At 53.2% G+C, this 24,308-nt stretch overlaps 6 protein-coding genes across 6 annotated transcripts; 3 read left to right on the top strand and 3 right to left on the bottom strand.

The window, feature by feature from the left end:
* Positions 1–690: 690 nt before the first annotated feature.
* Positions 691–1,883, top strand: COCSUDRAFT_55614 (hypothetical protein; the record flags this gene model as incomplete). Its single annotated transcript, XM_005652107.1, has 4 exons — positions 691–719; positions 979–1,173; positions 1,323–1,452; positions 1,713–1,883. The coding sequence occupies 4 exons, from the start codon at positions 691–693 to the stop codon at positions 1,881–1,883; spliced, it is 525 nt and encodes a 174-aa protein (XP_005652164.1).
* A 332-nt stretch (positions 1,884–2,215) lies between these two features.
* Positions 2,216–5,606, bottom strand: COCSUDRAFT_26819 (methionine adenosyltransferase; the record flags this gene model as incomplete). The annotated part of the gene is made up of 8 exons (XM_005652106.1): positions 2,216–2,584; positions 2,892–3,012; positions 3,442–3,650; positions 3,961–4,204; positions 4,588–4,776; positions 4,986–5,141; positions 5,364–5,414; positions 5,532–5,606. The coding sequence occupies 8 exons, from the start codon at positions 5,604–5,606 to the stop codon at positions 2,454–2,456; spliced, it is 1,176 nt and encodes a 391-aa protein (XP_005652163.1). The 3' UTR covers positions 2,216–2,453.
* Positions 5,607–6,977: 1,371 nt separating this feature from the next.
* Positions 6,978–10,367, bottom strand: COCSUDRAFT_34906 (PSS-domain-containing protein; the record flags this gene model as incomplete). The annotated part of the gene is made up of 8 exons (XM_005652105.1): positions 6,978–7,340; positions 7,567–7,781; positions 8,121–8,268; positions 8,391–8,546; positions 8,755–8,903; positions 9,054–9,185; positions 9,362–9,430; positions 10,319–10,367. 8 exons carry the CDS (start codon positions 10,365–10,367, stop codon positions 6,978–6,980), a joined length of 1,281 nt encoding a protein of 426 aa, XP_005652162.1.
* Positions 10,285–13,718, top strand: COCSUDRAFT_39236 (flavin-containing monooxygenase; the record flags this gene model as incomplete). The annotated part of the gene is made up of 10 exons (XM_005652104.1): positions 10,285–10,383; positions 10,721–10,843; positions 10,940–11,083; positions 11,197–11,265; positions 11,432–11,621; positions 11,825–12,069; positions 12,421–12,577; positions 12,896–13,065; positions 13,287–13,421; positions 13,593–13,718. 10 exons carry the CDS (start codon positions 10,285–10,287, stop codon positions 13,716–13,718), a joined length of 1,458 nt encoding a protein of 485 aa, XP_005652161.1.
* A 667-nt stretch (positions 13,719–14,385) lies between these two features.
* Positions 14,386–16,653, bottom strand: COCSUDRAFT_52221 (hypothetical protein; the record flags this gene model as incomplete). Its single annotated transcript, XM_005652103.1, has 4 exons — positions 14,386–15,154; positions 15,529–15,777; positions 16,217–16,348; positions 16,595–16,653. The coding sequence occupies 4 exons, from the start codon at positions 16,651–16,653 to the stop codon at positions 14,935–14,937; spliced, it is 660 nt and encodes a 219-aa protein (XP_005652160.1). The 3' UTR covers positions 14,386–14,934.
* Positions 16,654–20,125: 3,472 nt separating this feature from the next.
* On the top strand, positions 20,126–23,343 carry COCSUDRAFT_83462 (hypothetical protein; the record flags this gene model as incomplete). Its single annotated transcript, XM_005652329.1, has 9 exons — positions 20,126–20,296; positions 20,422–20,550; positions 20,701–20,853; positions 21,092–21,160; positions 21,289–21,475; positions 21,848–21,995; positions 22,324–22,477; positions 22,709–22,840; positions 23,116–23,343. 9 exons carry the CDS (start codon positions 20,126–20,128, stop codon positions 23,341–23,343), a joined length of 1,371 nt encoding a protein of 456 aa, XP_005652386.1.
* Between the last annotated feature and the right edge of the window lie 965 nt (positions 23,344–24,308).

Here is a 24,308-nt window from a genome sequence, read left to right as displayed (position 1 = left end):
TTTTGTTCATCGTGAGCTGCGATTCTTGCACCATACAACAAATCCGTCGCACACCTGACTTGGCAGCAGTGATACCGATGATATCAGTCTCTGTTGATGGTTTTTTCAAAGTCGCAAGGCTGGCACCCTTGACTACCAGCTGCTGTCTGCCTGGTAAAGAAGTCCTTCTGACACCTTCAAGCAAACGATGGACGCTTGACCACAAGAATGTCGCCAAGGCAAATTGAATGAAGCACCACTTGAATTGAAGGGCGCTCTGATGGTGGATGCTCAGCTGTTCTTGAGTCAGATGCCGAGTATATGAACAGAGGTCAAGCATTGAATACACTAATATTTCAGGCACGTAAGTGTCACCTGTGGACAAGGAAATTCCGTCCAGTCGTCTGAAGTGGACTGACAACCCAGCAGCTGTCCTGAGCATCAGTCAGGAAAATGCCCAATTGTGGCTGCAGATTTAAAACTTCTCCAGCGCTGAAGACAAGAAAGTAAAGCCCATCAGATCGGGAAGATCGATCTGGTGGGTAGGCAAGCTGTTCCAAGCTCATTTGCTTCGTCATGTCGGAAAGGCAGAACACAAGCACCGATGACTCTCGGAAATCTGCCTTCTCATCTGATGCGAGTATTGTTTGGCCACACAGCATCATCAAATATCACACAGCCACTCTGACTGCACGACTCCAATGCTAGCGTATGCAAGGGAACGCTGATGCTGTCGACAAGTGATGAGGACATGTGTGACAGGTCCATATTATAGTCTTGAACAAAGCCATCTGCCATCTAGAAAACAAAGAAGATTAGCATTACGCTGCCAGAGCTCTGCGTGGAGGCCTCGGGGTCTACGTGACGCGCCAAAGCTCCACTTTGAGGACTGGTACGCTACATGAGAAGTCTCCTTATTCGTCCGGTGCTATACTCCAATATTTTCTATAGTGGACTGCAAGCATAAGCATGCCTAGTCATCGGTCCCAAGACATGCAGGGCGCTTGGGATCACAAGGAAGAGCGCGCTTGACTCAAGGCAGTACTGGGTGAATAGAGCAAGCACAGCCGCACGGAATGAGAAGGAGAAGGGAATTGCACTGCAATACGAGAACGAAGATGCATTGAACGAGAGGTCTGAAGGCCTTCTCACGGTGCTTGGTGTGGAGCCACCGGCTCTTCTAGAGATGGTCAGGTGGGTTCGGTGCTATCGTGCTGTAGATGCACATTTGCTGGCCGACTCCACAGCAGCACGAATATACATGATTTCTCTTCTGCCGCTTCCACATCCGCTTTGCAAGAAGAGAAGGGGCTGTAAATGAGCAAGTTGCTCCCTGCATGCAGCCGGGAGCCCGGCATCCTGCTCATGTCAGACACAGAGCTTGCAGTGCGCCTGATGGCCCTGAAGGCAGCCGCGCCGCGTCTCAACATCCAGGAGCTTGTGAGGAGGAGGCCGCAGATCCTGAGGAACAAGGTAGGAACAACAGTGCTGATGGTGACATCATTATCACAGCGTCTGTTGGAACACCCTGCCATTTGTTGAAGATAATAAGTTGGCCGGAGGCAATAAACAATACATGCTGAGCGCCGTGTCTTGCTCGGATCTGGCAAGTCCATCAAGGTGGGACACTTGGCAGCCTTGACTTGCAGCTTGCTGTTGACATCAGGAAAGGTTTCAAAGAAGCAGTAAATATCTTGGTGGATATGCATGCTGATGAGATTTTTTATGTGCAGCATGGTGTGCGCGCTGTGGAGAGAGCAGTGAGAGATCTGGAGGCGCTGATGCCAGCACTACCGGTGCAGGACAGAATCCTGGACAGAGATGGTCAGATGTGGCAGTCATTCAGGGAGCGGCTGCAATACTGGGAGAATCAGAGTCAAAATGACGAGTCCCTAAACTTATGACCGAAGAGACCTGCGAGAGTCACTCACTGTTCTAGAATTACTTTGACAGGAAGTGTGCTTAGCTGCTTCTTCATTGAGGTATAGACTGCAGGTCAAAAGGATTTTTCATTTCAAACTGCAGACTGCTTCAACCTCACGTTGCTGCAACGGTTGCAGTGATCAATTTACAGTCCTGATTCCATTGAGGTTCTTAGATTGCGAAGAGCTATGTCCCATGTTCAGCATTCATAGTGTTCAACCCTTTTATGGGCCGCTACAACGTGGGATGGACACCACCCGGGTGCTCATCCCAGATTGTAGCAAGCACGTGTCTTTAACTAGAGTCCATCCTAGAATGCGATCACGACAAGTATATTACAGCGTTAACGTGGTGACACACCATTGCTCAGAACTTGGCTGGCTGTGCCTGCTGAACCACACATGACAATAATCAAATGTGGGCCCAAAACTGCGTTGCAACTGTGCAGCCCCTAGCAGCATCAGAGAGCAGCAAGCGGCCTCTTATAACATGTGCCGTCGGGCTACTCCTTCGCCACAACGCTCTGGGCGGGCTTGGCTGTGATGCAGCGCTCAGACCTTGGCCTTGAGGTCGATAATCTTCTCCCAGGTGAAGTCGGAGGTGGGCTCACGGCCAAAGTGGCCGTAGGCGGCCGTCCTCTTGTAGCGAGCGCGGTTCAGGTCCAGGTTGCGGGCAATCATGCCTACGCACATGCAACACAACCAAATCAGCAACCCACTTGATGCCCCTAAAATTAACGAGCTTCAGTATTTTGTCAGTTTCAGATACAAAGCGAGGGCAACTCCATGCCACTACAAGTAACGGGCTGTATTTTCAGTTTCATGATGCAACGCTAGGGCGAGGTCAAAAGGGCGCGCTACCCAGGTGTTGACGCACAGATTTGTATGTCAGCACCCAATCAAAATCAAACAGCTAAAGAGCTGAGCTAGCAGGTGATGTTCAAGAGCCAGGGCATGTGCACAAAAAAGGGGAGGTGTAGGGGGCGGCACCTGGGCGGAAGTCGAAGTTCTTGAGGACGGCTTCAAGGATCTCCTTGTCGCCGATGGTGCCGGTGCCGTAGGTGTCCACGTGCACGGAGAGCGGCTGGGCCACTCCAATGGCGTACGACACCTGGCACAGCACCAGACACCCGTCAACATCAGTAAATATTCACCTCAAAAACTGCTGGCTCTGCCAATCCCACACCATGACCTGCACAAGACTGCATTGATCTGCACAGGATGCACTTTACTGCAATGCTTGCTTGTTGAATGAATGGACAGTAAAGCTTGCATATGCAGCCTTGCATGCATCCAGTCAGATTGTGCAGCAAAGGTTCAAAGAAAGGGAAGGGATTGGCAGTCAGGCAGAAAGATACAAACGAGTGATAGCCTGCCTAGAACATGTGCAGCAGAAAGGGGATCAATAGTAACCGCTGACATCAGCGCCTGTACGAGCTGGAAAGCAGACATGCAAACAAGGGTGCAAGTGACAACAAATGACCTGGCTCAAAGATGCAGGAGGGAGTTAAAGGGAAGAGGCTGGGGGCAGGGTGTGAACCTGGACGAGGGCGCGGCGGGCGAGGCCAGAGCCGACGATGGACTTGGCGGCCTGGCGGGCGATGTAGGCGCCGGAACGGTCGACCTTGGTGGGGTCCTTGCCGGAGAAGGCACCGCCTCCGTGGGCGCCCCAGCCGCCGTACGTGTCGATGATGATCTTGCGCCCGGTCAGACCGGCGTCGCCGTGGGGCCCGCCAATCACGAATCGGCCTGTGTGCATCCATTTCTTAATACAGGCATCGCATGGCGAGCTCTTTGGCTGTATTGTTGGCTTGGAGTTCCCTCTGACCAGCATGCGCTGTATTGCTGCATGGGCGACTACTGCAGTGTGTGCTTCAAGCCATTTAAAAACAACTTGGGCTTGTGAAGCAGGAACCTGTTGTTCCTTCAAGTCTTCCGATCGTCGAGGAAGGTACCTTACAGGGAGAACAATTCATTGCGCATGGTAGGACAGAGAACAAGGGACCTCAAAACCGAAGACCAGCAATTTGGCATGGTAGGACAGAAAGAGGGGGCGCACCGGAGGGGTTGAGGTGGAAGATGGTCTTGTCGTCGAGGTACTTCTCTGGCACGACGGGCTTGATGACATGCTCCATGAGGTCAGCATGGATCTTGTCGTTGGTGACGTCGGGGGAGTGCTGGGTGGAGATGAGGATGGTGTGCACGCGGATGGGCGTCAGCGCGCCGCCCTCCTTCTTGTACTCCACCGTCACCTGCGTCTTGCCGTCCGGCCGCAGCCAGCCGACTGTGCCGTTCTTGCGCACCTGCAAGCGCGCAACGCAATGTCAAGGGGACAGGACATTGCAAATTAGGAGACAATTGGTTGGTGCACAGACAGCATCCCATGTCAGGGGAGGGTGCATTGCAATGAGAGCACAATTGTGTGGTGCGGACCGGAGGCGCATTGAAGCATTTGAGACATGGCAACGCATTGCGCAACACAACGGAGATTTCCTGGATACTAAGCGATCTGAGCAGGCCAATATGTGAATGGTGCAAGGAAATTGTTGTCATATATTCAAGCAGTACCACAGACTTGCGACTGTGGAGCAATAGGGGGCCAATTGTACTGCTGAGAAATGACCTTGTCAAGCAGGTCCAACCATCAAAATGGATCATCAAAAGGAAATCTGGGGACAGGGCTCACCTCGGTCAGGCGGAAGCCCAGCTGGGTGGCGAGGACATGGGTGAGGGGCATGAGCTCGGGGGTCTCGTCGGTGGCGTAGCCGAACATGTGGCCCTGGTCTCCCGCACCGATCTCCTCCAGGGTCTTGGTGCCCAGACCATGCACACCCTGACCAATGTCTGGTGACTGCTCCTCAATGTGGACCAGCACCTGGGACAATGCCACAGGAGTAGATAAGGTGTGCAGGCAAGACTGCGACTTGAGAAGGATTTGGACCCAACGGAAGCACTGCTCTGGGACAAGACAAGCATCACACACATTGCAACGACGAATATCGGGTAGAATATCGCAGCGAGTCATCCGCAGACCCCTGCGAGGGCTTGGTCATTGGTCAAGTGATTGGGAAAGCCTAGGCGCACCTTGCACTTGTCGGCGTCCAGGCCCACATCGTCGGAGGTGAAGCCAACCTCTCGGCAGGTGTCCCTGACAACCTTCTCGTAGTCCACCTTGGCGCTGGTGGTGATCTCACCGAAGATCATGACCATGTTGGTCTTGGTGGCAGTCTCGCAAGCCACCTGCGACGGTACAACACAAGCACTGAGCGCGACATCTCCTTTGAACCGTCAGAGGTAAATCGGCACTCGACTTCTGCACCAGCACCAAGATCGGGCACGACGAATCAAAATCAATTAACATCCACTAATTGTCTACATGGAATCAACGTGCAGCCGCGCTTTCTTCAGGCAGCTTTCTTATCAGAAGATCAAATCTCTAGGGAGGGAAAACGTCCTGCACACCTTGGCATAGGGGTCCTGCTCGAGGCAGGCATCCAGTACGGCATCTGACACCTGCAGATAAGTTCGTACAACCTCAGATCAGGGATTTAAAATTGTCATAGCAAAGTATTGGACATGGCACGTTCCTACTCACAATTGTCACAACGTGAACTGGAACTTTGACAATACCTGATCGGCGAGCTTGTCAGGGTGACCCTCGTTGACGGACTCAGAAGTGAAGAGGAAAGTCTCAATGTCGCCCATCTGCAAGACACTCCAAAGAACTAAACGATCAGGGGCGTCTTACAAGATGGTTTGGCTCTCACCGAAAAACTCGTGCAGCGGCAATTTTGTAATGTGAGCTTGATAATAAATAGACAGAATGTGGGCGATCAAAGCACCTTGACAATGCTGGTGCGTAGCTCGTGCCGCCGTTCGTGCAAAGGAGGTCTGAGGCCGGCAAAGATGCTCATTCCCGCTTGTGCGCTGAGGTGCTGGTCGGCAAGTGGCGTTCCAGCCATGACAGAGGTGCTCCATATGCGTTGCCTTAAACCCTAACCCTAGAGCGCTGCCAAATCAGGAAGGATTAGTGGCATGCTGTCAGTACATCCAATCAGCCGTTGCGGCTGGAGTTGATGCGTATTTTCCTTCCTTCCTTCCTTCAAGGCTGGACGGCTGGAAATTTCAGATGTGTAATCTTCTTCATTTTCTTCAAGTCTGCCCATCATCTGCCTTTGTCACACAATGTGTGCATAATAACAATGATAATAAGCACTGCTTATGGCATAATAATAATCTGTATATGTGGCGAACCCAGAGCCCAGAGGGCCATAGGGCATACACAGGTCCGTCTGCAGTGCAGTGCAGACGGACCTGTGTATGCCCTATGAGTAGGCTATGACTCTGCAGCCGGAACCCGGGGCCGATATGTACGGGCTTGCAGCCTTGTCAACTCGCAAATGCACCCTTGCAGCCTCCAGCTCTACACCCCCTCTTTACACCAATGCTGAGGGGCCATCCCTAGCAAACCGCTCAAAACTTCGGGACGGATTTTGACAGCGATGACGCGGGTGTCTCAGGAGCGGCCGCATCGCCGAATGTACCCGAAAATCAATCCGAAAAAAAGTCCCAGTGTGTATGCATGCATGTGCACGTGCACAATAAATTGCAAGCCAAGTCTACACAGTGTGCCGCACCCCGGGTGCCTGGATGGGCGGAAAGCCTTCCATTGCAATTTCAAGTTGAGATTTGTTGAGCACATGCATGTGCCAGTGGCATGATTGCTAGCTTAAGGTTGAAGCGTGCACAGACTGGTGGTTGGTTGTTACTATTTTGTAGTCAATCGGTGAGTGTCTTGCTGCATCTGATGGTTCCAAGGAGTACAATTCTAGAGCGTCATCTCTGGACCAAGATTGTCATGACACAACTCGATGATTGTCGTGATCACTCGCATTTCTATAGATAGGTCAAGGAACCAATATCCACATATCCCAAAACTGTCTGCAATCTTGCAGCAGATGTATGGCTCAGTCGCACTTCTTCGCATCAGGCTGCCATACCAACGCAGTTTCCTGTTCACACTTGTCCAAGATCCTGACTACACACAAACAAAAATCCACTTTGTACAGCGCAGCGCTAGGTCAACTTGGCCTTTCTCCGCTGTTCCCTCTGCCGGATCCTCACAGCCCACACAGCCATGAATGACACAAAGAGGGCGCCACTACATCCCCAAGCCCACAGCACCCGCCGGGGCCGGGGCTCGGGGAACATTCCAGCGCCAAACTTGATGCAGAGCAGGGTCTCCGCCAGGGCGACGGCCGTGGCCAGCCAAGCAAAGGGGCCCAGCTTGTTGAAGATGTCCGACTCCTCGCTGTCTATGAACTCGTAGTACTCCTTTGTCGCCGGCAGCGCGCCCAGAAAGAGCAGGATCAGGCGGTAGGTGTTCAGCGGGTTCAGCGGCGGGATCCACAGCACATACTTCAGGAAGAATGCGTTCACCTACAAACCCCACAAAGTGTGAGATTTGCCCAGAAAGCATTAATGGCTGGCAGAGCAAACAGAGAGAACAGCGTACATCTTCAGAGATGGAGTAGATCTCTCATGGGCTTCAGGCAGCATTTTTCGTGGCTGTCAGGTCTTACATTTTGTTTTGGAGGTGCAAGGAAGTGCAGAGGAGTGAATGAGAAACTCCAGACAGGCATGTGCAGAGAGAATCAGGTGTCACCTCCATGAGGAGGATGAGGGCTACAGGGAAGAGGCACTGGATGCAGCGCAGGGGCGAGGAGGTCAGGTGCCAGTCAAAGTCGTCCCAGGAGTGCGGCGAGAACTGCAGCAGCGAGCGCTTCGCCTTGTCCATCACCGTCTTCTGCTGGCTCAGCCCCGACCAGTCGTATGTACGCGACCCAAACCACCGCACTGTCTTCATCCCAGCATATATCCCTGCATGAAGCATGAGCAACTGATCAACTTGCCAAACATGCAGGCAGAAGAAGGAGACTAGCAGGAAAGCTGCCATCCAGAAGCAGGCAGGCAGACATGCAGGCGAGGATGCAAATGACTGTCAAATGACCTGGCTCGGTCTCCATGAGTGTGTCACGTTGATGTCAGCCATGTCCATAGCAGGTGCCAGGAGTGCAATGTCCTGTGTGCCCCTGTTGGGGCAGTGTGTGCAGCAGTAATGATGATGGGCTGTCATGAATGACCTTCAAGTGGGTGTTTGAGGCACAGTAAGGGAATGCATAGGCACACATGATGTCACACTGTAGAAGAGGATGATACCCAGCAAGTTGCAGACAGCCACGTCCAGGATCCAGCTGTCCCACCAGCACTCGTTGAAGTTGGGCAGCATGTGCTGGAAGGTGAGCTCCATCAGCTCAAACCCAATTGACAGCACCCACAGCAGCGCCCAGTCCCGGATCACCAGCGCCTGTCAATCATGACACCATTCTCTTCAGACCTTCACAATCACAAGCATGGACAAAACACATAGTATGGGGGCACTATCAGAGGACACAGCCTGGTGCTCACAGCATTGGAGGCTGCACCCACCTTGCACCACCAACCCACGGTGTGGGCCACCACAAACTCATCAAAGAGCGTGGCCTTGATGACCGGCCAGTTTATCCCCTGCCCCTCGATGTACAGCCTGCAGTCCCCCCCGTACGCGCGCTCTGCAAGATCTACTCCCAGCTCCGGATACAGATGCTGTGACAGAGCACACAAATTGCGCTCAGACAACCCAAGCCCTTCATGCTAGCGGAGACGCTGCACAGAAATGACAGCTCAGCACAAGAGAATGCATCAAGAGACAAGGGAAACACTTGGCTGTGCAGTGAAGTGCAGAGCCCCTGCTTGATAGACAAGGCAGCATAACAGATCTCTGCAGGAGAGCAACGAGGGCAGCTCTGCTGACCTTCAGCAGATGCCGGGCATTGCCCACATCCTGGAAGAGGAGGAAGGACAGCGCCAGCAGGTAGATGACGATCATCCCATGGATGATTCGCCAGAGTGCTGGGTGCGGCCGCACCATGCTTGTAGTGGGGCCCTGCATGAGGGAGTAACCTGGTGCACAGCATTCAGCTGTCAATAGACGTCAGTAGATGTGCTGACAGTCAGTAAAACGATTCAACTGTGAGAGCAGGAAACTGACTGACAAGTTCCCAAGGGTGCAAGCAGGTGTGCGTTGATAAAGTGTCATGGGATTGACGTCACCCAAGAACACCAGGCAGCCAGCAGTGATGCCATGCTTGATGTTGAAATACGCCACTCGCTCCGCTTGCAGTGGATCTGGGGATGTATCTGGAGGGTTGAACGCTCTGCTGAAGTATATCAGCACTACAACTCCTGCAGGATCCCACCAGGACACTGTCAAAATGGAGCTGCACAAGCGAATATTGAATGCTGCAGAGAAGGCGTCACACGACTACTCAATGCTTGCTACTGCAACCAGTAGTGTTGCATTTAAAATAAATTATTAAAAATAAATACTGCATTTATAGTTTCCCTCAGGCCAGACTTACCGATCAGAAGTCCAGTGATAGTGTGCGGTGTGTACAGAAACTTAGTGGAGGGATCCAAGTCTTCCAGCGCTGGATGCAGCAGTTCTCTACTAGCTTGCCTAGATGTTGTTCTCCTTTTCCTTACGGTGTCGTCCACTCTACCATCCATTGTCATACTCTCCGATGCAAGTGTGCTCTAGACGAATGTCAACTGCCTATAATATTCCACAGCCTTGTCTCCATTTCTTAATAGAAGTATTTCTGAAGGGTAGTGACATTCCACAGCACTTTATTATTGGACATTCTGACACTTTGACCGAATCAGGAAAGATGCTTGGAAGCTGCACTGCAGTTTCCTCCACAGGCCAGCATGCATGCAGATTGGTGGCTTCATCACCACCAATGAAGTTCAGTTGCCTGTAGGTCTCCAGCTTCCTCCCAAAGCTGTGGCGTGCAAGCTTTGGGAGGAAGCTGGAGACCTACAAACGCGCGGGGCCTGCCCCAGCCCTGCGCAGGTGCCGCAGTCACTGGTTCAGCAGCTGAACTTCAGCTGCGCATGCGCATTACTGCACTATTGCTGGCGGAACTGGCAGCATAATTGTTCAGCACGCCTGCAAAAAATTCATTCCCGGATGCCCCCCCCCCAACTTACAGTCGCGTCGCTTCATGTCTTGAGTTCTCTTCGCATGTTGGCTTGCTTGCCAAGGGAAGGAAATATCGAGAGGCCTTGGCCTGTTCAAAGTTCCGATTTGTCAGTGACAAATTATCCATCCTTCTCCTGCGCTTTTGGGCTATTCCTCACAAGCCTGACGTACAGAAAAGCGTTCATTGAGTCGCAAGTAATTGTGGGTGCAAACATCTTTCGGTGGGACTGGAGTTATTGCATCTCGCACTGGGTCGCGGTCGAATAAACAAACATTTGTCGTCATCCTACATAGTGTACAATGAGCGACGAGGAGCGTCGTAATGGTCCCACACCTTCGTGCAGTGATACCAAGCTTCCAAGCAAAGACCACAAGATAACCATCGAGATTACGACAAGGGTATGTGCAAGCAAGCAGCAATATTTTAGTAACGCAGTTGCTACATAAAATACCAGAAACGATAATCAGTAATTAAGTGCCAATGTATAGCACACACATCTTGCGCATCTGCACCTGCTGGACCTTGCACTGCATGTGGCCAGACACAGGGCATTTGTAATGCGTTCCAAGCAGCCTCATCTCGCTGGCTTATAAGATTGAACGCAAAATTTGCCTAACATGGAGCTGCCAAGATTGCTGCGCATTGGAGCCTCCTTGATTCTGTCCTCCACACATCTTACAATATAGGATTGTGTGTTAGAACCCCTTGTCAAGACAGAATGGTACACCCTTGCAGGCGGGGAATGATGCTCTCAAACAGCGCGCGTGCGTCATCGGAGCTGGAAAATCTGGTCTGATTGCCTGCAAGGTCCTGCACGAACGCAACATCCCCTTCGATTGTTTCGAGGCCAGCTCCCAGGTAATAATGACATTTTGGACAAGACGTTCTGGACACCACTGCTCAACTTATCAGTACAGTCCAGAGAGCAACAACTGAGGATTTGATCTGTGACAGGTGGGCGGCCTTTGGGTCCTCAACAGCGACAGTGGGTTGTCAGCTTCCTATGAATCCCTTCGCATCAACACGTCCAAACAGATGACTAGCTTTCATGACTTTCCCATGCCCAAGCACTACCCGACATACCCCACGCGGAAAGAGGTGACAGCCTAGATCCACATGATCTTAACAGCGCCTTTCTTATTGCATTCCAAAAAATGTTACTGGAGATTGAGAACTCAAGCAACCAAGCTTGTAAAATTGTGTGCATGCAGATTCTGGAATACCTGGAGTCCTACGCAGATCACTTTGGCTTTCGGAGCCATATCACATTCAGAACAGAGGTAAAAAAAGTTGAGCAACTCCCGGATGGCAGCTTCAGAGTTTTTGCAGAGGTCTGGCTCCTGTCAATCAACCCTTTGCAAGCATCTGCACATTCAAGACTGAGGTTATCATGCTGTACTTCAAAAATACAACATCAAGTAAGAGGATGGGTCATGCATGGTGCAGGACAAAGCCACAGGCCACACACTTGCCAGACTGTACACTTCTGTTCTTGTTGCTAACGGCCATCACTGGCATGCTGCGTGGCCCGAACTGCCGGGCAGCTTCACAGGCACCCTAATGCACTCCCACGAGTACAGGACCCCCAAAGTCATGGAGGGCAAACGAGTCATGGTCATCGGCGCTGGCAACTCAGGTGAGCTTGCATGCATGCCCACTCAATCCCTGCAGCCGCGAATTACTCTATGCATCTCACCATGCATCTTGTCCATGTCAGGATGATTAAGCTTGGGTCTCTCAGGCATCACAGGAAGGACGACCTCATGCATGCCTGTACTGAAACGGGTGATACATGCACTACAGGAGCAGCGCGAAGTTATTTCGTGTGTTCCCATGCAGGCATGGACATAGCGAGCGAGGCTTCTCAGTGCGGGGCTGCAGCGGTGTTCCTGTCCTGCCGGCGGCGTGTGCATGTTGTGCCCCGCTATATTTTTGGCGCGCCCTCGGATTCCATCCTGCCGGCCTGGCTCGGCGTCACCGCGCCGCGGCGGCTGATGGAAAAGGGCGTCACATGTCTGATTCACATCTCGCGCGGCTCCCAGACCAGCTTCAAATTTCCCCCGCCCGACTTCGGCCTGCTGCGGGTGCGCTCTGCTGCCTTCAAGCATGATCACAGTGACGTGAACAATCCAAAATGAATCTGCCGGCGCGCCTGATCACCGCACTGTCCCAGTGTTGTGAACAATCCAGAACCAGGCGGAGTTCCTTTAAGTTCTTGAGTTTTTTATTTGAGCTGCAGTCAGAGCCATGAGATTAATCAACCCTGGGTCTCACTTCGATGTCCACATGCTTCTGCATGCCCATTAGATTCTGGTGAATTTCACAGATGACAGCGTGCACCAAATCTCCATGCCCAGCAGTAGCTATCTTTGCAATGCAGCATGCATGCTCCAGCAATCTGCAGAAAGATGTCAAGCGAGTGCTGGGGATGACAGGTGCACCCCACAGTCAGCCCAGGTACAGGGGACATCCTGCAGCTCATCAAAGACGGGAAGGTCACCGTGCGGCCAGGCATTGAGCGGATCGAGGATCGCACGGTGCACTTCACAGACGGCACAAAGGAAGATATTGATATCATCGTGTGCGCAACAGGTGATTGCTTTGCCCTTGCCTTATGTCCCTCGTGTTTTGTGCTCAGAAGCCTGAGGTTTCAGATTACTTCTAGGAAATATATTCCAAAACATGCAAAGCAGGCATGCGGAGATATGCTCGGATTTGTCTTAGGGCCCACACAGACAACTTGAGCCGTGAGCCTTGGTTTGAAGGCTTCATACCATGGCCAGCTCACTTGTGGCTACTGAATGAAAGCCCTTGACAGCATGAATAGGTCGGGATTGATCACTGCCCGTCTTCCATTCGCACAAGAGAGAACACAATAGATGAGTAAAGTGCTCAAAAACGTGGCTGCAGGGTACAATGTGTCCTGCCCTTTCCTGCCGCCAAAAGTGGAGGTCCTGAAGGGAGACAAGCCGCAGCTGCTGCTGAACGTGGCTCACCCGCGCGCACCAGGCATCTTCTTCCTGGGCTTTGTTCAAGCGCACGGGCCCATGATCCCATGCGTGGAAGGCCAGATGCCATGGGTTGCAGACCTCATACAGGCATGATTTTCCAACTTAACTTTTGCCACCAAGAACATTCGCGGGGCCTTCTGTTGAAGCTCTACATGTCTGTGCTGAGATCTATGGCCGTGCATGATTCTCCGCCCAGTTTCTTGACCAGCAAAATCACTGGCAGGGGCTTCCGCACTTGTTCTGCCTGGGATACCGCTCAGTGTCTGCTGCCGTGCATGTGCCCTGTGCAGGTGTGTAAAACAAATTCTGAGTGTGTGCAGGGGATCACTGAGCTCCCAGGAGAGGCTGAGATGGCGGCCAAGATAGCAGAGCAGCATGAGTTCAATCGGCGCAACTTCACTCAAGTCAAGCGCCATGCCCTGATGGTGAGCTCAGCTCGAGCTTCCTGCCACATAACCAGGCTTTCAAGTTTGAAAGCGTTTGCCATTCTGTTGCTGCACTTTCAAGTCTATACTGTAGCTTACAGGGATAGAACAGATTTGCCATGCAGTGTGAACACGGCTAGTAAGGTGATTGTATATCTTTCTTGATGGCAGGTGGAGTTCCATAGGTACCTGCTGCAGCTCAGAATGGCGCGCTGCCCAAAGGGGAAGGGGTGGCTTGGGCGCAAGCTCTGGAAGGCAAAGACCTTCCTGGTCTTCTGCACTGGGAAGACATGCTGAATGTGCAGCAGAAAACACAAGAACCTTCAAGCCAGCTCTCTTGGAAGAGCACTTCAGCTGAAGTGCATCCGTTCTGTCAGAACAGAAGAAGAGTGAGAGCACTTCGGGATATTATGGCAGACCAGATTGAACAGAACTGCTTGCCTTAATTTACTAACGATATTAGAATACCCGTGTGTCATGATGCGCGAGAGTAGCTCCCTGAATCAAGCACTAGGTGAAATTCTGGGGTGGGATTGCTTATTGGGGTCTTGCCAGGGACATTTAGGAGATGATAGTAAGCCTGCTATATAGCAGCTATATATATTCAGGCAGTCATTCATTGTGATTTCTTTGCTTTCTCCCCGGGGGTGGGGGGGAAGTTCCAAAGTATGTTGTCAAGTACGATTAGTCTTATTCTTTTCATCTGGTACCGCTGGACTCTTTGTTGACCGATTTTCTTAGTCAAGTCTGGAGTAAGGATCCATAGTCTGTGCATGTGCACCTGTGATGTATGCCTGCTGGATTTTCAGGCCGGTTGCCAGTATGGGTGCATGCATGAGACTCTTCTGTTGCGATTAAGTTGGGGGCAAAATCCAGGACTGCAAGATTCAACTGTGTAATCACAATTACTTACCCTCAGATTTGTCAAGTCGCTTGCTGGAACGACAATATGGACCAGGTGAATCAGTTCTTCAATTTCATTCCATGACCTTCTTGACAGCAACATAATCTGCCAAAATGACATCCTATCTATAATCCGTGCCTTGCACCGCCAATGTAGACTCTAAATGTACACAGAATCCTAAAAACCACCCTGATGAGTTTGATACCAACCTCCTGACAAACACAACAAAGCTTAAGCTTGATTGCGGGTGAATGCACTGTGATACAGTGGGTTGCAACTGCGTTGTGTCTAGACAATGATCGACCCCTAAACCATGTCAGTGAACGGCAAGGTGGAGTGTTTTTGTCCGCTTCATGCGGACACTTTGCCGCACAGCACAGGCAATGCATGGTGTTGCATTTACTAACTCTGCAACTCCAAGGCTTCAGCAAGCTGATCCTAATCCACTCCAGATCATCGAGCAACGAATCCAGTGCTGTGCTGGCACCAATCAGAGCCTCATGCCAGCAAGCGCGCTGTCGAGGGACCGGACGGCGGCCGATGAGTCATTGCCGGGGGGGCCGCCCTCGGCCGAGGCCTTGTGCTGGCGCCATCTGGCCGACAGCGCGCTCATGACCCCCCCTGCTGGGGCGTGCCGGGGGGGCAGGCCGAGCGCACGTCGGCAAAGTTGTCACGCACGAATGCCGAGAAGGCGCTCGGGGCGCGCGCTTTGGCGGGGGTGCCGTCCGGCCGGAACTTGCCCAGGAAGGCCAGCCGGCTGCGGCAGAGCCCGCACGCCTGCCTCGCCGCGTTGATCGACTTGGAGTGGCGCTTGTACACCTGCGCGCACCTGCGCGCACATGCCCGCCACATCAGCTTCCAGATGACAAGAATCAATGCCAGCATTGAAGGTCACCAGATCAATGCCACTGAGCAACGCAGAGTGGGCAGTGCCACCCGACAATCAGCTGCAGATACCTTGTTACCCGGCAATGCGCACTGTGCGAGGGAAGCTGCAAGCACGGCATGTTGGTAATTGTGGCCATGTCCTGTCTCTCAATACTAAAAAGACCCAGTGGCCCCATGACCAAGCCAGGCCTGTTTTTGCCTCCATGCCTTCTCTACCAGGTGCTTTCATGTTTAGCAGGTCAAGCAGGCACCTTAGGGTGCGATAAATCAGATGTTGTGCAGCCAAGAACCAGATTGCAAGGTCCAGGGGCGCACTCGGGGTTTTCGCACTGCCACTGGAAGGGGACGTGGATGTTGTAGGAGTGGCAGGTGGTGACGGGGACGTCCGGGTGCGCGGCCGCCGCGGCGGCCGCCCAGCGCTTGAAGACGGGCCCGTGCGGCGGTTTTGCGGCGTGCGGCGGCAGCACCCAGGCGGCCACGTGGCACAGCTCGTGCAGCAGCGTCGCGCGCAGCCGCTCCCGGCTGTCCAGCACCTTGCTGCTCAGCTCCACTCGTGCTGTGTGCCTGCGTGCAGTTTCGCACGCCAGTGAATTGTACTCAGTACTTTGATGGCATTTTGCTCACTGAGTGAGTGTTCAATCCTTGTCAGGTGTAATGGAAGGCATAAGCGAAGGGACACTCTGGATGTGTGCCTGCGCGCACTCACATAATTTGGTGGCCTATTCTGCTCTGAATTCCAGAGTCTGTGATAGGATTTTGATTGCTGAGTTAGTAGTATTTCTCTATTTTCAAAACCAGGCCGCCCATTGGCGGCCTGTGTTGGTCAAGGGGGAGGCCTCTGTGGACAGACAATCTGCACTACTTGCTTGTGACATCTGCTTGGAGACAGTAGATCATTCAAGGCCTGCAGCACGTGGCACTGGCACTTCTGTCATCTTCGCTGGAGCAAAATCGTGCCACAGCTGTGTTCTTTGCACCAGGAAAGGGAGTCATAAAGGGTCACCTGGGGGGATCTGTCAGGGTAGTGGGCGGCTCTCGCTTGTAGTGCGTGGTGCCTGCTGTGGTCCTCAGGTGGGCGTTCCAGGAGATCTCCAGATCCTCTGGCAGCCGGTTACCAAACACTGAAGCGTTAAACCTGCAAGCCCCAAGCATTAAATAGATCTCTATGCTTCTGTAGCCCTCTTGCTTTTAGTGATCTCATTCCAAACCTGGACTGCAGGACATCAGCAGATCCTCACACAAACCAATACATGCATGCCATATTTGTACTCTTTACTCCCAACCCTCACGAAATTAATTGCATAGAGGTTTCTAATGCAAAGCACAGAAAATGAATGCTTTCTGGCAGCCGCAATCCTCAGCACGATGGTAAAAGGCGCACTCTTGGAACATGGAGCGGGCGAGGGCGCTCCGCCGGCGGCGGAAGGCGGCCACAGACATCGGCGTGACTGCCGGCCGGCCGGACTTGGTCGGCGTCGACGGCACGAATGCGCGCGGCGCCGTCTTGGGCGTCACAGGCAGCTCCTGTTGCCCGGTGGGCAGCCCTGTGCGCAGCACGGGCAGCGTCTGGCTGCCCACTGGAGCCCACTGACCCGCAGGCGGCCGCGGCGTGGCAGAAAAATCGGTAACTTGCGCGTTTTGATTGTCGTCCACTTCACCGAGCGGCCGCCGCGCAGGCGTCGCAAAGCTGTGGGAGGGCCACGCGTCGGAATTGGGCGTGCAAAGGTTCTCCTGGCCGCTCGCCGCCGCGTCTGAAGACCTGCATGCATGACAGTCATGGTTAGCACAGGAGCATGCACTGGGAGTGCTCTGGCACCATTTATTTTTCTCGCAATACAATTCGTTACATTCCTGATGCTATGGATATTGCACAGGAAGATCAGCACGGCTTCAAAGATGAATGCTTCTGACACCATTGATGGCAATAACGTTCTGCAGCTCACTCGTTGTTGCGCGTACTCCCGCCGCCGGCCGTGCTGTCGGCGTCACTGTCCGAGATGACGATGGCGCTGCTGCTGTCGTCACTCAAGGCGCGCCGTGCGCGCATGCCGCTGCGGCCTGCGGCAACCAATTCGTCCCCACTTGAAAACACATACGGGTCGTCTCCCGCCTGCACCGGGCTCTGCGCGCTTGCCTGCCCTCCTGCAAGTGGCGCAGCTGGCTGCACTGCGCTGCCGAAGCCTCCGCTGTGGCCGGCATCGCTGCCCGAGTCTGAGTCGGGGCCCTCAAAGCGGCTGCTGAGGCGGAAGCGCACGGTGCGGCGGCACGCGAGGGTGCGCGTGACGGTCAGCGGGGGTGAGTCACCCGATGAGTCATCCGTGCCGTCAGCCACGGGCTGAGTTGCACCGTGCGCTGACTCATCCTCAAAGCCGTCCGAGAGGCGCGTGGGGCGCCGGCTGACCGAGCCGCGAAGGATGCTGCGCATGAGTTGCAGGGGCGTTGACTCCGCCGAGCTGCTCGCCGATCTACTGCCGGCGGCTGCCTGATCGGCTTGCGCGGCAGAGCGCAGCACCGCGGGAGTCATCTCTGGTGTCTTGCTGATGTCAGCGGCTGCCGACTCCTCTGCCTCGCTGTCGCTGAGCACCAGGCGGCGTGTGTCTGGCCGCCAGGAGGCCACCCCAGAGGCGGAGCCGTACAGATCTGCCAGCTGACTACCGGAGGTGCCCCCGTCCTCTGAGCTGCCTCCCAGCCGCAGCTGCCTTGGCCGCACCGACACCGGCAGCCGCGCTCTGCCTGCTCGGCCCACGCTGTAAAGACCCTGCTCCTGCACAAGCCACCGTACCCATTTAGCACGTGAGACATAGAGATTTATTGCCTGCAAGAGATACTGATGCTCTCATGCAAAATAAGTGGGACAAGCGTTGTCGGGAGATCTTTTAACAGTGCTCAAAAGCAAGGAAGTATGCAGGCACAAGAGGTGATCAGCTAACCTGTGGAACATGGCGGCCACTGGTCCATCCGATCACAGGAGAGTCTGCTGCTCCACTGGAGGCCGAAGTGGAAGCAGCCGGGCTGACTGGCGCACTCTGAACACTGGCCCTGTGGCCCATATGATTCCCCTACAATGGACACACAGACCTGTAAAGTTCTCTGGAACCTTCGTATGTATTCAATCAGCTGATACCCACATTTGTGTGTTCAAAGAAAAGAGGGTTGATTTACAATCTGCTAGTGGAGATCTACCTGGCTGTTTAACCGCTCCAGCAGAGTTTGATGGCCAGCCAAGCCGTCAGGGCTTTTTTGTGCGGCGCTATCTGTGGGACTTGCTTGGGAAACAACGGGGTGCTGCATCCTCGGAGGCAACATGCCAATGTCAGCTCCATCGCTCGCCAATGTCTCGAGGCACTCAAGGCTGTCTGAGACACCTGGAAGTGCAGATAAAGGGATTTAGTAAGCACATGCAAACACACACAGCAAGTGCCACTCACTTGGCTTTGTAGCAGCAGCGCATGGGATTCTGCCAAAGGTGTATTGCCTCAGGGAAATTCCCTTGGCCTGGCCATACCTGGTACATCAATTGGCTGCGCAATCCTGGGGCTTGAGGTATCGGGCGGTGAAGACTCGAAGGTAGTCGCAGGGCTGTAGTAGATGCTGGGTGACTTGCTTTTCGCAGAGGACGGCTTGTCAGCCTTGGAAGACGCCTGCTGATCCAGCTCAAGCTCTCCCAAAGCTTTGTCCAGGTCAAAGGACGCAATGCTGCTCAGGACGCTTCCACAGTCATCCTCACTTTCCCAGCCTTCGCTGTCCTCTGAGACTGGTTCCACGTTTTCGAAGGCCCTCCCTTGGTTGAAAAAGTTATCGCTGCTGTCCTGGTGAGTAGGAACATGCTGTCCTGGCTCTCGTTCAGCAGATGTTGGAGTGGATGGTAGGGGCTTTATGACTGCTTCATTCCATGCTGCATCTACTGCACCGTCTCCCTCATCGCTGACACCCATTATCAGTGAATCCTCGCGGATTGGGCTCTGGAAGGCGGTATCACAACTCGCTTCCCTACAAATGCTCATCCTCGAGAACGCTTTACGTTGATCCACCGCCAAAGTCTTGAGGTCCTGCTGTCGTTCTGCCTTTTTAGACCATCGATGCTTCGCTAGAGGCTGATATTGATAAATGGCAAGCCTTTTGATCATTCAGTGCGACCTCCAGCAAATATTTTTTCCCGCAGCCTGTGAAGCACACTGAGACATATCACTGTCACGTTCACATCGTGCATTTTAAATCAAAATAATCAGACCGGGAATGGATCAGAATGAAAATTGATTATGCAGGTTATAAAGTTGACAAGCCCTTCGGCCTGTCCTCTGCAATTCGAATATCTCAGAACTCAGTAAGATCTTAAAATTTACCTCTTTCAGCCTCCTTGACAAGATCAAGGCAACGCCTATTCTATGTGCTTCTCTTGGATCGGACAAAGATCTGGTGCAGTGCGATTTGAAAGGTGGGCAGATCATAACTCATCACGTGCCGACATGCCGTCCTTCCTTCGTTTCTTTCAGGCCTGGGTTTGGCCAAGACGCCTCAAGTACCTCACAGAAGGGTGTTATATCTGCCACAGTAGTGGAATAATGTGAAGTTCCTGGACGAGAGGCGTCGGAAGTGTCGCGATAAAAGTTGGGAATCGTTCGGCATCCTTACCGCTTTATCCAAGAAGGGTAGCTCTGCAGGCACTTAGACCTAGTTATTTCTTGATAGAATTGGAGCACCTACGACGCATTTGTGTTCGACAACCATTCTTCCTAAAAATACTTATGGTTGGGTCAAACATCCTGTTGAGCCTGAAGAAAGGACGGATATATATTGAAGGGGAAGGTCCATGTCTGCTAGCAACAGCTTAATTTGTGGCATGTGTCACATCATTCGGACCCCCTTGAAACTTTAGCCATGCTGATCTATCATTGAAACTGCAAAGATCAAGATGTTGTCACCTGGGAGGGCACCCTTTGGCCAACCGGTCCGCATGGACTGGGACGCCATCGATGACGAAATGTACAAGGTTGCACCAGAGTTCAAGGATCCACGGTTTGACTCGTTGAGGCTGGTGTTGAACATTGTGAGCAGCGTGAATGCAGAGGCCAAAGTCGAGGAGGTGAGGACCTTTGCTCAAGCACAGAGGCATGTAAACGACAGATCAGCCTTTATGCGTGACAAGTCGAATGCCATCTTGACAACATCACGCGTACTTTGGGATTTGAGACACTGGTTTGACTGCAGCTTCGGGCACAGCGGGAACGAGTTGAGGATCTGGTGGATGATGTCGTGCAAGCCTACCACAATGGCTTCAATAAGGCCATCCACAACTACTCGCGCATCCTGCACCTCTTTTCTGAGTCCAAGGAGCAGGTGACAGTCAGAGCACGAGACTCTGTCTGATGAAAAGCAAGCCATGGGACAAGTCGACACTATCTTGTAAGCTTTAGCTGGCACATTTCTGAAACATATAGCCTCTGGGAGAAATTTGACAGATGATGATACTGCTGGTGGTTGCTCCAGGTGGAAAAGTTGAAGGTGTGCCTGGAAGAGGCCAGGAGGCGGCTCGGGGCGCAGTCGCGTAGCCTGCAGCAGCAGTGGCGGCGAGGCATCACACTCAGTGACACAGTGCGCCTCTTGGGGGACGTCAACTCCATCAGCGATGCCCCACAGCGCGTGCAGAAGCTGGAAGAGGCCAAGGCATGCCCTATATCTCTGTGTACAGTAACACTTAGTGTTTCTGGTTCTCCACTTCCGGTGCACTTCACTTGTCAACCACGCAGTGACAAGCTTGTGATCATGCGTGTAGTATTTCTTTTATTTGTTTGATGTACGGAGTGATTTGTCTAGACATGTACCTGATTGATAGTTATTCAAAGTACTGTGATGCAAGCAAGGTTTCTTACGACTGCAGGACTGGGAGGCAGCAGTGGATGTGCTATTGGAGGCTTGCAACAAATTGGCCCGTCGCGAATTGGACAATGTGAGCCCCTGTGACACGAATCCCCTGTTCCCCTAACTATTTATTTTAAATCGGGTCTGTGCGCGCCAGTCCCTTGTGCTTTGACAGAGTCTGGCTGTTGTCTCATGCGGTATGTGTTGATCTCTCAGGTGGGGGCGCTGAAGGATATAAAACGGGACATGGCGCTGCGGCGCAACAGCCTGCACAAGCTGCTGGTGCACGAACTAGAGGACCGTGTGTTTGTGTCCGTGAGCAATCCAAAAGGCGTCTCAGGGACCTCGGACGACCCAGACGGCGAGGAGGATGAAACCAGCATGTCCAGCTCCATCATGCGCAGTGAGAATGCAAATTCCCCATTGTGACCATGGCCACTTGATTCCCATGCAAAACCCATGTGCAAAACTCCTCGTGCTGTGTTCATGAGCACCTAGAATAGGCGAGACACGCCTGGAAAGCATTGTCATCGTCCTGAATGCATTTCCAACTCCCTCATACGCAGTGAGGAACAGTGTCCAAAGCCCCCTTTGCATGCTGGCCATACTTCCTTACATCATTCAATATACAAAGCATGATTTTATGCGTGTGCCTTCTTCAAGACAATCATGGCGTTTCATTCCTGGTTGCGGATGGTCGCCAGAGAGCAGAAGTCTCTGTATATGACCAAATGTGATGTGCAGAATCTGATGGGCGGGTGCGCTGACTGAGCAGGTGACTCGCTGCTGGCGCTGCTGTCGAGTCAGAGCAAGAGCAAGGTGGATGCCGCGGCCACTCCCAGAGGCAGGGAGGTTCTGCTGCAGTCCATCAGCGGCAGCAACCTGACCTCTGGCACAATTAGCTCAAAGTCTGGCCTTGACCGGTACGCCCACAGCCGCTTATCACTCTTTCTTCTCTTGAGCCACAGAATGCACGAAATGCTTTCTTGATACCCCTTGCAAGGATTTCGTTTGGCTTGCCACCGACTGCAGGCAAAGATTTGCACCCAATCATGCCCACATAGATTTGATCAGCAACAGGCATGGAGATTACATTTCTCGCCTTGCAAGAAGTTGGCATGCTGTGCTGCTTGCCATGGATGACGGGTGACATCTGCAGTGTAACAAGTCAAGCCCATTGATTAGGATAAGGTCGGAGAAGATGTCAAGGAGGATGAAAAGGGCACAAAAGGGGGATTGTGCCCTTTGCAGGAGCTCCTCGCTGCTGTCCAGGACTGCAGCGCTGAAGCTGGCGGAGAGCAAGCCGCTGCCGCCGCTGCCCATGGCCAAGCTTGTGGACTGCCTGGTTAAGCTGGGAGGCATTGCTGAGGCTCAGCTCACCCTTCGGCGTCACATGCCCACACAGGTGCTCTGCATGCATGCGCATGCATGCCTGAGCCTCATTTGCCAGCACCCTTGCTCTTTTCATCCGTGACATGTCATCCATGCATTCATTAGAGTCGTATCATGGCGGAGAGGGAGATCCTGACTACAATAGTGTAAATGACAAGAGAGAGAAAGGTGTTATGATCCATATATATTATACTGATTTTTTTGAAAGGGATGAGAGGCCTAGGGGAGAGTGATGGGGTTGCAGGTGCGCAATGTGATTCTGCGGGCGCTGCAGCAGTCGCAGATCGACAAGGGGGCCGCGGGGGCAGGCGCGCATGCGGCCGCAGACCGCGCCGCGCAGCTGGCTGTGGAGGCCGTCTTCGACCACTGCCTGCAGGTGCGCTCCACTCTACAGTCTGCATTTTGAATATCTTGCCTCTCAGACCCACTGCGATCTATACAACAGAATTTTAGAGAGATTGCCTGGTCAAAATTTCCAGACAGTATTGGCAGCACAGCAGGGCCCTGTCGCATGCAGTTCGCACTGCGTGCAAGATTGCCATGAGTCGGGTTCAGTGGCATATATTGTTCTGTTCCTATTCGAACGCGTGTGGCACGCATACAGGCATCAAATGTCTCTGATGACTCATCGGAAGTGTGGGGGTGCGGCAGATGCTGCGCAACCTGATAGAGGTGCTGAAGCTCCTGAACGGGGCGCGGCCGTCGGCGTCGTCGGCCGGCCTGGAGCTGCTACTCGCCGCGCGCAGCACCGAAGACGTCGCCTCGCAGCTGCCGCCCAAAATCGTCACCCACAGCTATGTACGCCACGAGGCCGACGCCGCCTGGGACTGCCTGCAGGCGCGCCTCCACCCAATGTTCCTAATCTGGAAAGGGTATTAGCGTCACTTGATGAGTAAGAAGGCATGCATGATGTGTCATCATGATCGGATCTGCACCTGAGGATAGCAGCAAATACCAAGTGCAGGCTTGCTCCTCCCGGAACTCGTGCTCTAGACAGGCCGGTGGCATCTTGCGATGAGTAAGGAGGCATGCATGATATCAATGTACTGTATCTCGCGGCTCTCCTTGCGATTTGCAGTAGTGTTGCGAGACCCTTGAGCTCCAAATGAAAGTTCTGCACCTGTTGGAATGCTCAGAATGACCGTTTGGAATCCTTGGAAAGCACCGCACAAGGGACACCTGCCACGCAGCTGTGTGCTGTCGTGGCAGGGGCTTTGCCATGGCACAGAGTGTAAGAGTTCAAAGTAGGGGGAAGGGTGATTGTTGGCTGTGCAACACTGGGCTTTGATGTGGGTGACAAGGGACATTTTGGAATGCAGGCGGAGTGCAGAAGGCTTCTGCAGGAGCTGTTGCGCGCTCCCCAGCTGCAGACAACCACAATCAGCCAAGCCTACCAGTCCAGTGAGTTCACAAGGGCCTAAGCACTATCAACTTCTTTGCATGCATTGCACTGCACTTCGATTTCACGGAATGTTCTGTGTCGGCTGTGAGCCTGATGGCCGGAGCTATTTGCAGGTGCTGGATGGCTCAGGGGCACTGCAGACGGTAGCAGCTCCCTCCCTACAGCGTCCGGCGCACACACCTTCTCATTTGACGTCCAGGTATTGATTATCTGTGTGCTCTTCGTGTCAAGGTCCTATGCATGCAATCATCCCGCTGCCTTGTGCGCCTACACAGTCCCTCCCTCTCCAAAGAAAGGACCATGGAAGTGCCCAGTCTGTGGAGGTCTTGTGGAGGAGATGCAATGAGTAATGACTGAGTCATGCTGCCGGCGCGCAGGTGTCGGGGATGGCGCCGCAGCAGGTGTTGGACAGGATGCAGAGCATGGCGCCCATGCGGCCGAC

The sequence above is a fragment of the Coccomyxa subellipsoidea genome (assembly GCF_000258705.1).
Source record: "Coccomyxa subellipsoidea C-169, whole genome shotgun sequence".
Classification (NCBI taxonomy): Eukaryota; Viridiplantae; Chlorophyta; class Trebouxiophyceae; family Coccomyxaceae; genus Coccomyxa; species Coccomyxa subellipsoidea.
The sequence above is the reverse complement of the archived record's forward strand: the minus strand, read 5'-3'. Positions and strand labels throughout refer to the sequence as shown.